This window comes from Danio rerio, chromosome 10 (assembly GCF_049306965.1).
Source record: "Danio rerio strain Tuebingen ecotype United States chromosome 10, GRCz12tu, whole genome shotgun sequence".
NCBI classification, from domain to species: Eukaryota; Metazoa; Chordata; class Actinopteri; order Cypriniformes; family Danionidae; genus Danio; species Danio rerio.
The window spans coordinates 22,267,501-22,281,106 of NC_133185.1; the positions used below are offsets into that span (position 1 = coordinate 22,267,501).

Consider the following 13,606-nt stretch of genomic DNA (forward strand, 5'->3'; position numbering starts at 1 on the left):
TCCTTTCAATTTCAGTGAAAATACGAAACACACCCTCTCTTTTGCTGAATATCAGTTTTAATAATCGATAATGGCCATTATAAAAGTATAACATACAATAAGTTTATACATTATAGGAAATAAAGGCAAGCGATCAGTCAATATACAGAATGTAGGCTACGTGCTTACATTAATCATTAACTTATCTTTGCGCTCAGCCAAAACACGTTACCTGAGAACAAGTAATAGATTCCAGTGGCCAAAGTCAGGGAATATGTCGTTAGATAAAGACAACAAGATGAATGAAATATCACGTTTAATAAATATAGTGAGATTAGATCCAGCGGGAGATGCTTGATGAGAAGTCCGACTAGCAGAGCTCTCATCTGGGTAGATGGGCTCCAGCGATTGCCAAAGTGTGTGTGTGTGGTCACGTGATGTGCGTTTTCAGCGTTTTGGTGTGGACGGAGAGCTGTTCAGAAACGCTGGGTAAAACGCGAATGTGGACGCGGATCGTTTTCATTCTAAAACGCCGTTTTAAAACTAATACGCACTAGTGTAAACGGGGCCTTAGTAGCAAGTTCTTCCTTGTCTTCACAGGACAGTTCCTGTTCTGTATGTTCACATTCTTCTGTTTTTTTTCCACTTGCACAAAAATAATGTAAAGCAATCATGATCATTATGATCAGCACGTTTATCAGGCGTTGCATACTGCCACACCCAGCTAGTGCCATAAAACTTGCAATTGCAGCTTAAGAGATTGATGGAATCCTGACTGCTTCCTTATAAGCTCTTTAAGTAGCGGTTTAACAGATTATTCATTACAGACAAACACACCTGGAGGAATCTGCTGTAAAAAGAAAAGTTTACCCAAGAATAACAATTCTCACCTTCACTCCCTCTTGGGTGGTTTCTTTTTTCTGTTAAAAACAAAAGAAGTTATTTTAAAGAATGTAGGAAAACTGGTAGCCATTGACTTCCATAGTCGGAAAATATAATACGTTCAAAGTCAGTGCCTATGGGTTTCCTACATTTTTATGTATGATATGTTTTTTTTGTGTTCAGAACAGGAAAAAACTCAAACAGGTTTAAAGCTAGTGGAGGATGATTAAATGATGACAGAATAATAACTTTTCCAGTAAATATTAATAACTAAGTGACCCCTCATAATACATTAATTTGTTTATAATTGCAAATCTGAAATTTCTGCATTTCCCATCTCACCTGCTGCTGGCTGCCTAATATAGGTCAAAGTGAATAAATAAAATGTATTTTAATAGCCTATAACAGAGGTGCCCAAACTTTTTTTGTATAAAGGGCCAAAACATTAAATATAATTGAGAGCCATGGGCCGAAAATAAATATAAGAAAATATTTTACATTAAAGTTACCATGGGAAATTTCCTAATTTATTTTATGATATTTAATAATAAATCGAAAACATGAATCTTATTAATTAATGCAGTATAGCTTTTTAATGATAACTTATTGCAATAAACATTTAATTGTTATTGCAAAACACATTTATAACACAGTGGAGTTCAATGCATAATACACTTGTCAACGAGAATCTGCCTTTGCCTTCATTTGCTCACCAAAGTCTCTGCATTTTTCTCAATCCATCGGGTGACTGTACGTTTCAAACCTAACTACGACATATAAATTGAAACTATCTTTTTGTAGCTTAACAATAACACAAACAAATAAAAGATTACTTTAGCAAACTACTTACTTTGACGTTACTTTGACAATACCTAAATCAGGTGACATAGTGGCACAGGAGGTAGTTCTTTCACCTCAAAACAAGAAGGTTGCTTGTTCGAGCCTCGGCTGGGTCAGTTGGCGTTTCTTTGTGGAGTTTGCATGTTCTCCGTGCATTCCTGTAGGTTTCCTCCGGGTGCTCCGGTTTCCCCAAAAGTTCAAAGACATGCGGTACTGGTGAATTGGGTAAGCTAAAATTGTCCGTAGTGTATGTGTGTAAATGAGTGTGTGGGTGTTTCCCAGTGATGGGTTGCAGCTGGAAGGGCATCCGCTGCATAAAACATTTGTTGAATAACTTGGCTTTTCATTATGTTGTGGCGACCCCAGATTATTAAAGGGACTAAGTCAAAAAGAAAATGAATGAATGAATACCTACCTAAACCATGCCCATCATTCTCCCTCTCTTTTCAGATGGGATGGTGGGCCAAATCAAAGGTTACCATGGGCCAACTTTCTGAAAAATGTGCATTTGTTATTTATTATTCCATTAAGTTAAACACGTATGTACATTTCGAGGATTTGAAGCAGTCAATCCATGCACTGAAAAAATATAGGTTATTAATAACGAATATTAATGAAAGCTGAATACCAAGTGTATCCTCAAAATACATCCATTCATTTTTAATTGCAAACCTAAAGTGTGTTTCTCATCTCACCCGCTGCTGACTGTCGAGTCCTCTTTCGTCAGTGTCAAAAATCACTCCCAAACACGCTTGCACAAGCCTGACTTCACTCTCTCTCAGCGTCTTAAAACAGCAGGGCAAGCTGCTCTGTCCGACTGACTCATCTCCATCCCTCTTCTCCTGTAGGTCTTCTTCTCCGCCTACATCTTCAACAGCAACGTGATGGTGAAAGTGGCCACACAGCCTGCAGACAACCCACTGGACGTGCTGTCACGCAAACTTCACCTGGGGCCTGGCATGGGTCGGGACGTTCCCCGTCTCTCGCTGCCCGGCAAGTTGGTGTTTCCTAGCTCCACCGGCAGCCACTTCTCCATGCTGGGCATCGGCGATATCGTCATGCCAGGCCTGCTGCTGTGTTTCGTGCTGCGATATGACAACTATAAAAAACAGGCCACCGGCGAAGTGCCCGGCCCTGCCAACATGTCAGGCCGCATGCAGAGGGTTTCCTACTTCCACTGCACCCTCATCGGTTACTTTGTTGGTGCGTATCACAAGAAAGTAGTTTGAACACACTTTTGATCTATTTGTCAATTGAGCAAACTGTTTGTCGTTCAGTTTATTGTTCTGTCTTTTTTAGTTGTGTCTGTCTGTTTATGTCTATGGTTTTGTCTGCTGTTCTGTTTGACATTCCTTCTGTCATTCTGTCTATAGTTCAGTTATTCTTGTATATCGTTGTGTCTATTTCTAGTTCTAAGATTCTCTGGTGCTATGTCTGTCTGATGATTTCTGACAGTCTATCGGTTTGTCGTTCTGTCCTATCCAGAGTGCTGGTGTTCTCAGATGTTCTGTCTGACATTAAGCAACATTCTGTCAACTGTCTGCCCGTTTTTAATAGGCTATGTTTACACTGATTTTTCTTACCTATATGTGACACAGATCTGTTTTTGTCTTGACGGTGTGAGCAGCGCAAACCGCATAGAATCTGGTCTTTTTTTATGGGCCGTTTCCACTGAGTCCTGTACAGTACGGTATGGGACTGTACGAGTCACCTTTGACAGGCTTGCGTTTCCACTGCTAAAAGGGCACCAATGGTTTGATGGCCATGGTGTACAACAGAAAGTTTCAGTTGACATCATTCTTGCTCGAGGAAATGTCAAAATAAAGCAATCCGGGTCGTTTGCATATCATATGAGAAGCACTTCTCACAAAACGGACAAACACTTGAGTATAAATGTTTATTATTAACCTTTCTATGAACAGGATTTGAGTAAAACTGCACATCAGTGATAGGAAATAATACAGTATACTAAATGTAACATATATGAACACATATAGACACTTACAGTCTCTGATATGTTACCATATACAATAAAACTACACACAGCAAACATTTAGTACTTATTTTGGATATACACAACATATAGCCCACAGTCAGAGCAAACCTCTCAACTGTATCTATATTCTTCACCAGCACATGTAAACTTTGTTTGTTAGTAATTTCGTCATTCCAAGTTCATAATAGTCCAAAGGTGATGATAATAGTTAAACATGTCAGTTTGTTGATGTTTTAGGTTGCTGAAACCATCATTTGCTCCTCCTCTTCTGGCTTCCGGTTTCAGAAAGGATCAGATGTCAGAAGCACTTCAATAATCGCATGCACGTTATTATCATCAGCTCAAGAAGTTTGTTATCTCAAATATAGAGACACGGCGAGCGTACTCGAGAAAGTGAAACCACTCGCCCTTTAGACGGCCACAGGGTAGATTCTGCTATTCTTCTTGGATTTGCTGCTCATCAAGACGATGACATGGTTTGTTTAAGCGTGGGTCGACCATGGCTCTTTATTATATGTATAAATTAATGTGGTGTAATGTCTCGGCTGTGTTTTTAAAAATGGTGCGTACCAAAAGCGTACCAAAAAGCGTACCAAACCACTCAGTGGAAACAAATCATTATTCAGATTTTTGCCACTTTCATATGTAGTTTTAAATCAGACGCAGATCTGATGTTTTGCAATGCGACTGCCTTGTGAACAGTTTTGTAGGATTTCATGAGAATTTTACATAATCTTTGATTGACATGCGTCATCATTCTGTGCTGCAAACATCGTCTACTGCAGCATAGTAGAATGGCACACAGGGCTATTACTTTACCACAGAAAGTTAGTTGTTCATTTTGATAGAATTGTTGAAGGCAAAACTGGCCCTTGTTAACCAATTATTGATAGTGATTGGGGTGTGGGTTGATCGCAAAGTTGAAGAGTGGTGATTGTAGGGTGTTGTGGATCTGTGGGCGAAGTAAGGAGCACTTTCATTTTAAGGGTGAACTTCTCGACAAGAGAAAAAGTGCTGTTGTTTATAACGAAGTAAAATAACAGTAGGCTAGGTTATCGAGAGATCAGAGATCAAACAGATGAACCATCTCAGCCTTCACCGTTCGGTCTGCAGCTGCTTATTAAGCCTTGATGAGTTACACCGATGGACGGAAAGACCTGCCCCGCGGTTATCATAAATCACAAATTATCAGTGTTTTAAATCACAAGAGACTTGTTTTAGCGAAATACACATTAGTAGTAGCAGAACAACCCTTTACAGTTCATTATATTAAACCTAATCTGACAATGTGCTTACTCATTTTATACAGTATACACATTGTCCGCATAATTAGACATTTTGTGTTGTCCGTAATTGTACTTTTATGCTTGCGGGTCAGTTTAGGATTATGATCTGTTCACACTGCAAATATGATACAGGCCACATTTATAACAACAATGTGAACAGCCATGTAAAAAAATTCAGATCTGAGAAAATATCAGGGGTTAGAGTAGACATTAAAAAAATCAATTTATTGGGAAGTTTAATAAATAATTTAAATATTTTTCGTTAACTTCCGGCTGCAACCATATCTGATCTACCAACAACCCTGCTTTGCTGATCCTCCATCCTCTTTCTGCTATCCATGCTTTCTTACCAATTCTGTACACTGTCCTATCAGTAAAACTTAAAGCATTTCAGATAATAAAAATACTACTGTTGGGAGGGGAAAAAGGTATCAGAGCATCTCTTGTTCTATCATTCCATCTGACTATCATTCTGTCATTGTGTTGTCTGACCTGTCTGAAGTTCAGTCGTTCCATTTGACCTTTCATGCTGTCATAGCCTTCTGACATCTGTGTGTCTGCCCTCCTATTTGTCTGTCTCTATAAATTTGTCTGTTGTTTTCTTTGTATGTGAGGTTTGGTCCGTCTATCTATGAAGAAATATTTTGGAACAGTAAATGGGCAAAATGATTGAATTATTATTGTATACTATTTTAGTAATAAGTTTAATCCTCTCTGCCCTAAGCATATATTTTAAATAGTTTTCTTTAAATTGTATTTTTTATTGCTTTATTTTAGTTTTTTCTTGATGGTTACTTGTCCAATAAGTGCTTGGGAACACTAGTCAGTATTATATGCACTATTGTATAAAGATGTGTTTTTGTTGATCCAATCACAAGAAGACTATGCTAATTACAGATGGAAATGTGATCTGAAGTGATTAATGCATTTCCAGTTTCAGTCACTTCTAAAGGTTGTTGAAAGCACTTTCAAAGCCGTTTTACTCTCTGTATCAGTTTACCTTGTCTCCTTTTACATTGATATGTAAATTGTTTTTGCAATGCGAGTTCAAACATCACGAGACAAGATACATGCACCCCCCGTTAAATCCTCACCTCAAAGAAAACTGGAAAGTGGTTGAAAATGGACGTAGATTAAAACTGGTGTGACCAGGAATGCGTCTTCATTGTCTGCTTGTAATCCAAGCTAGCAAAATACATCTGAATAGCAGACGTCAACAGTCACAATCATGTACTGCCTGTGCGATAACATGTGATGTATATTAACTTGGACTGTAGATTTGTTACATGTTTGATCTTCTCTCTTTCTGCCTCAGGTCTGTTGACTGCAACCGTGGCCTCTCGTATTCACCGCGCGGCCCAGCCTGCTCTCCTGTACCTGGTGCCCTTCACCCTGCTGCCTCTGCTCACTATGGCCTACCTGAAGGTACGTTTGTTTGTGCTAACACCTGAAAATCCAGAGAGACCTGTATGCCTAATTTCTAGGAATATCACAACAGTGTCGAGTTAATTTCGAAGAATCTATTGTTTAGAAACACTACATCAGGTCATTGTCCGGTTATTTGATAAGGCTGTATCCATAACACTGTGCTGCATTGTTAATGTGCTAACACTAGCACTCGCACACGCCTCTGTGCGTCTCCGCGTTCTTCAATTGTGCGCTGGTCTCTCTTTCACTGTGGCAGATGTTTTGTTCTGCATGTGTTGTAATGTAATCCGATCAGTTCAGTGGTGTGGTTGTCATGGCAACAGCCTCCCTTTTCCATAGAAACGGTTGATTATGGGAACATGTATGGAAGTTGAAATGCAGTATATACATGGAGCTTGAGCACAATTAAGGCATCATTGTTCTAATGTCGAATAAACAGAAAACAGTTAAAATAACATCCTATATGTTGGTTTTTGCTTGAACGCTTATGCTGAATCAGATGTATAGGATGTTTTAATCCAAAAGAGGTGTGTTTGAAATATGACTCCAATGGTTGTTGGTTTACTACACTTCTTCTTTCTAGGTATGCTGTAGTACTTGTTGGTCATGTGATAACCATCAACGAGATAAAAATCTGTCAAAGCGCATTGTATGTTCCTAAAAATAGAAAACATGTTTAGAGCAAACTCATTTGGTCTCAGACACGAATGGTGTGTTTGGCGTAATGTGTTCAGAGTGACAAAGGCATTGTTTTTAACTCTTTCTCTGCTAGCTTTTAAACAAAAAAGACAGCTCTTAGATTATTTTCTGATAATAATATATAAGCATATCTTGTATCAAAATAAAGAACCAAGCATCTACTTTTAACAAAATTAATTTTAATCAATGCTCACAGGTTTTGTTTATCACCACTTGAATGCAGATAAGTTTTGAAATACAACACACACATCCATAAGTAGTATACACACACATAAAGAATAAAGCCCTAATAATAATGGACAAAGCTAAAGGAAAGCAATAATGAAATCGACGAGTGCATTATGGGTGTGTGTGTGTGTGTGTGTGCGTGTGCGTGTGCGTGTGTGTGTGTGTGCGTGTGCGTGTGTGTGTGTGTGCGTGTGTGCGTGTGTGTGCGCGTGTGTGTGCGTGTGTGTGTGTGCGCGTGTGTGTGCGCGTGTGTGTGCGCGTGTGTGTGCGCGTGTGTGTGCGCGTGTGTGTGTGTGTGTGTGTAGATGGGTGTGACATTAAAGAATTTAAAGTATTATGTAGGGAACGACAAAAGCTTATGACCTTTTTACTTAGCACTTCTGTGCAATTTGACCTTATTAAAACCTGACCATACAGCGGTGTTCTAAGCATTCAGTCATTCATATATTTATTTTTAAGTCCAAACCTAAAAATGATAGCATTTTTTGAGAAAGAGATGACCATTTAAAACAGTGCTCTGTGCTGGACATGCTTGTTGTACGTGTGTACATGTGGTAGTATTTCTAGCAGGTGAGAACTTGTGAAAATGTTCTAAAATGTGTAAAGGAGTGTTATTGTATTGTGGCATCTTGTGAAATTATGTTTTGTTTTTAGTTTTCACATGTCGTTAGTTAGTGCTATGCTAATCTTTCAGTGCAGTTTACCAGTTTGTTTTTGGTGTGTACCAAGGTTTGAACAACCTGCAGAGTATTCGCACCAGAAATTCTTCAAAATGTAGTAATAGTAGAAAAAAGCTTAATGATAAACACACAAGCTTGCTGGCAATATTAGGACAAACATGTTTATATATTCAGTGTTGGCTTAAATTCTGACTCAACCATACAAATGTGGCATTTTGTGATCATTTTCTGGTCGTCTTTTGTCCAGTGTTGGGAAGCTTGTAGGGGTGTGTACCTACACTGGTCTCAAGGTTCAGTTTAGTTCCGATTATCATGTAATCGTTTTGGTTTAATTCGATATCTTGGTGCATCACGGTGCATTGAGGATGCTTTCCATACACAATTATATTTTTACTTTACAATACAAGAAGCCTTGAATTTTTAAAAATGTATTTATGTTTATACTGTATATTATTTATGATACAATTCTGTCCCTTTAGTACAAGCAGTCAAGTATATGAACTGTTCCTATATGTACCTTTAATATTATTTGCTCAAAGAAAACACTTTCTGAATGTTTCAAACAAAACCTAAATACATGCACAGAAGACAACATGAGCATTTATAGCAAATAAACTAAAATCCGCTTGCTTTTTGATCGTTGTCGAATGAGTTCTTACATTCCTATCATTGGTCATTGTGGTCACAAGCTAAACAGAAAGAGCTGCGATTGGCTCTAAAACTGTCAGCGATGTTCACCGACGAGTAAGGCCAAACAGAATCTGCAGACGTTTTTTTTTTTGCTATTTTACTGGAGAATTTTGCAAATCAGTGGATTCATGCGGAATGATTTTCAGAGTATCTTTACTAAACTTAAGATAAAATAATACATTTTTAAACTTTTTTTCTGTTTACAATGCAAATCAAAATACATCCACTTATTTGGTAAACAGTTAAGTTTAGTTAAGCCTTTGAATGTCACTTTAAGCTGTATAGAAGTGTCTTGAAAAATATCTAGTCAAATATTATGTATTGTCAACATGGCAAAGATAAAATAGCTTGGTTATTAGATCTTCTCTCTGTTAAACAGAAATTGAGCAAAAAAAATAAACGGGGGCTAATAATTCTGAATTATATCACAATAATATTTGGAAAATTATTTAAAATAAATATAATAATTGAATAAATATAAATTTACACACATTTACACAAGTAAATACATAGACTCAGTGATGGGCTAGAAATCAGCGGATTTCTGCACGCACCGATTCTGTGTGGCCCTACCGATGAGTGACGTAGACACTGAAGAATAACGCAATAACAGTCTATGTGCGCATAATAGAGCACACATTGCGCAGCTATCAAAGCTGACCTGTGAATGATGCCATGGAGAGAACTTATTCTACAGACACACTTGTGTCAGGATCCACAAGGATCACTTTAATAGTGATAGAGAAGAGGAAAAGTTACCTTACTAACATGTCAGCAGTTCAAAGGTACAAAGTGAGAGAGACCTTTCATTTTCTCACTAGCAGTAAAATAGTGTCACCGGGTTCTGCTTGTAACTTTAGTGTCAGTGAAAGACTGTCCAGCCAAATCGCATGCAGTGAATTGGCATAGTTGTCTGCTTTTTAAGTAGTTGGAGCATTTTATTTACTCGCCGTCAGGTCGGGGTAGAATACTTTATACCGTACTATATAGTTTGCTGTAAGCCTGTCTGGTTGCAGTAGCTCATCTGCTTCAAGGTTTTGTGTTTTTTATTTATTTTTTTTTTTTACCTGCAGACTTCAGTAATTTGGTTATTTGAGTGACTATTGTCTTTCTATCAGCTGAAGCAATCTGCTCTTTTTCCTCAGTGATCTGGGGCCTCATGTATCAACGTTGCGTACGCACAAAAACTTTGCGTACGCCAGGTTTCACGCTCAGAATCGCTCACGTTTGGATTTACTAACAATGAACTGAACGTGGGAATGTGCGCAGCTTCACGGCAGCTTTTTGGCAGGCGTACGCACATTTTTTGTGCGTGTCTGTTTTATTTCCATTGGCGACTCCTAGAGGCGGTTGTGTTAAATTCCTCTCTACAAAGTGTCTGAGCATTGCAATGGCAGCTGTATGAGACGGGTTCATCTAGCAGGTAAATAAGGTTTCCATACCATACAGTTGAGCAGCTAAACATTAAAGCACAATTTGCAGCGGTCGCCTGTTTTCCCAATGTAATCTGAGCGATCTACCGCACGCACATTGCTATAAAGACACTATCTGAAGATGAATTTGCATGCGTGAATCAAAAACATTTCCATTCAATAAATGTGCAAATAAAATATGATGCACAAACTTATTGATGATTCCTACTTGTCTTTCTCGTGATAAATAGTTGGCAAAATCTGATATGTAGCGGGGAAAAAAAAGAAGAAAGAGTTCATCAGACGCTGGATTCGAGCCGAGTTCATGCTCGAACGTGTCAAAACATGTTGACATGTGTCTTACGAACGCGCCACTGAGACTGTTAAGAGTGCTGCAACATTTTACAGATATAAACCAGACTATTTCTTTTTTTAATGCACTCAGTGCGATGTTCAGACCCAACTGTGTTAACCGCATCAGCTAAACTCTCCCACTCTATTTTTTTTCTTTTGTTGTTAATTCCGGAGGAAAAACTTGCAAATAACACCGCTTTTCTCCGGTCTACCTCCGAAAGCAGCACCTCCAATTCACATTCTGTTCAAAGTTTCTCTTTTTGCTTGCTTTTGCCGTTGCTTTTTCGTTGGGTTTTGCCATTAGCATAGTCATTAGCATATTCATACTAGGGAGGAGGCAGGGAGGGGTTTTGCGCTCGTGCATGTTGCGCTAAGTTTCACGTTCATTCAGATGTACAAAAGAATATGCGTGAGATTCGGCGTACGCAGTGTTTCATACATCTGAATTTTTTTCTGCGTACGCACATTTACAGCTTTGTGCGTACGCAATGTTTTAGTAAGATTTCCACGCAAGTCTTCGTACATGAGGCCCCTGGTGTTAACAAACTTTTCACAAAATTGCTGTTTGTGAAAGTTCCAGTAGATCCGCAGGTTCTGAAATTCACAAACCAGCCCATCTAACACCAACAACAGCACATTCAAGTCACATAAATCACCCTTTATCCGTTCTGAAGCAAGTCGCTGTCATAAGCTCAAGTGAACTGGCTGTAATTCTGTCTTCTTCTGTGTTTCCACAGGGGGACCTGCGGCGCATGTGGTCCGAGCCCTTTCACGCCAAATCCAGCAGCTCCCGCTTCCTGGAGGTATGATGCTGCTCCGGCCAGCCTCCCGAACTTACCAGAGAAAGAGAGAAAGAGAGAGGTCGGAAGAGAGGAACCGCACTCGTCTTCTCATCATCCCTCATTCCTTTTGTCATCCTCCAGCCAGCGGATGAACAGCCGTACGCGGACTTCACTGCCAGATGGATTCATGCGCTCCACACGTCTCCATAGCTGTCCTTTCCTCCTTTCTTCCTATTCATTCCATCTTTATCTCTCTGTCTCTCTCAGTCTCTCTTTCTTCTATCCCATCATCCCTTTTTCCTGTTTTACTGAACTAAGCTACACTTTTCCGGATCTGGACGTGACCGGAGCCTGTTTGAGCTCCACGTGTGTTTCCATTTGTGCCGTCTGGCTCCATTATGGATTTACAGACTGCGACTTCTTGATTATTTACTGATCTAAACGAAACTGTGGACGACGAACGTAGATTCCGCCACAGCTTGGGATGACGATGACCCTATATAAGGGACCAGCACACAGTAGAGGACAGCGTTGTTCCCCCCCCACCCCTTTCCTTCCTTCGTTCTCTCTTCCTCTTTCCCTGACAAATCCCCACCCGCATCCTTTCCTTCCCCCTCTAACAAGCCCTTCCTTCGCAGAAACATGTATTTTATTTAGAAAGATTTTATTCTTGGCATATACAGAAATGATGCATTATAAATTTTGAGGGCATACAGCTCTTTGTATATATGTGTACACATGTATTAGGGGTTATCATGTCGAGGTGCGAGTGTGCGCGAGATTGCGTGTATGTGTGTGAGTGCGTGTGCGAAAATGCATTTAAATGGAACTGTTTTTCGTTGCTTTTAGATCTCGTAAACGAAACAAAATGGAAATAATTTTCTTCCTTCACCTTTCTTCACCCCACCCTCCCCACCCCCAAACCCCTACAAATGGGCCTAACAGCTCTGCCTAGGTCACTTTTACTGCAAAATGGACCGTTTGCGCAACTCGGCCTTTGAAGCGAAGGGTGTGCGTGTGTTTACGTTTGTGTTTATGTATGAATGTATGCCGTCTCCTCCGTGGGCGCTGATTGGACCACTGAAGATGAGCTCTGTCGTGCTCCTGGAGGGACTCTTAAAGGATTGTACTAATTTAAACGGGCCGAGTTTTGTTTTCCACTAGTATTTCAAGCATTAATGTTTTTGTTTTCCTTCATTTGTAGTCATTCCTTCAACACAATTGGCTCTGATGAAACTGGAATCGAGGTGCGAGTTCTGTGTGATTGAGCGTAATGTTGTAGAAATAATGCATTTTGCTGGCTCAGTCTGTTTGCTTTTTTTCTTCTTCTTTCTTTTTTTTTTTTTTAACAGTTGTTACCGGTTTTTTAATCTGTTAGTCGTCTGGCCTTGCATGTCAATTGTACAGCGTGTCGTTCTTCAAAGCTGCGTTTTTTTTCAGGGCAGTCTCGCTCTGAAACTCTGAGATGCAGACACGTGGTCGTGGATGAAGAGTTGCACAAGAGGATTGATAAACGGACAGGGGTCTCGAGTCCCACGGCCAGCGTGGACCTCGCGCAAACATTGGCAGTGCGTTGTCTGAATATTCAATATGAACGTTTGCTTGGCAGTGGGACACACGGTTAACCTGAGCATCACGGACATCATTTTATTCACAACAGCCCTCCTTGCTGTCCCTCTGCCACCCTTACAGACATTACCAGAAAAAAAAAAGAACAATTTAAACTGACCATCATGGTGATCGCTTTGAAAATAATCTCAAATGTTCGTTTTTTTTAATGAAAACTTTGCTTTTTTTCTTTGTTTTTTTTTTCGGTTTGTTTTTGTTTTATCACATCATTTGTATTTTTTTCTCCACTTTCCCTTTAATGCTGTGGATTTTCATTTTGTACTTTGGTCTTTTTTTTTCCCCTCCCATCGTCCTCCCTGCCTGCAGAGGGCGCTAAGCTCTGTTGGGCTATCAACATTAACAGCCAAAAGGGTTCTGTATAAAAATTTGAATAAATAAATTAAAAAGTGTAGTGAAATGTGGATCCATATGAGCTGTACTGAGAACATTTCAGCTCTCATAACCTTCCCTTTCTTCTTAGTCAGGATTCTGCTGTAAATAAACATGACTCTAACTGTATTTCCAAGTCTCTCATTTCAGAGTGTGGAAACGTGAGCTACATCACATCTCAACAGCAAAACCCATACCACTGCTATAATTATTATTTCATTAAATATTTGTTAATTGTATTGGTTGTTTATTACTTTTTACCAGAGTTCTCACAGGTCATGGAATTTCTGGAATAGCATGTCATTTGAAGAGGTTTTGTTCATATACATTTATTACTGTTTACATGTACATT

The 13,606-nt window shown here is 39.3% G+C and overlaps 1 protein-coding gene across 6 annotated transcripts in view; it reads left to right on the plus strand.

Moving 5' to 3' along the window:
• sppl3 (signal peptide peptidase 3) overlaps positions 1-13,383 on the plus strand; it is a 203,561-nt gene extending 190,178 nt beyond the window's left edge. For 5 of the 6 annotated variants that reach the window (XM_073913963.1, XM_073913961.1, XM_073913962.1 and 2 more), the window contains 3 exons: positions 2,550-2,904; positions 6,299-6,408; positions 11,212-13,383. In XM_073913963.1, coding sequence (XP_073770064.1) covers positions 2,550-2,904; positions 6,299-6,408; positions 11,212-11,283 — 537 coding nt within the window. In that variant the 3' untranslated portion in view covers positions 11,284-13,383. The remainder of the gene's footprint in view (positions 1-2,549; positions 2,905-6,298; positions 6,409-11,211) is intronic. The other variant, NM_001015068.1, reaches the window with a different exon arrangement.
• The last annotated feature ends 223 nt before the right edge of the window (positions 13,384-13,606 follow it).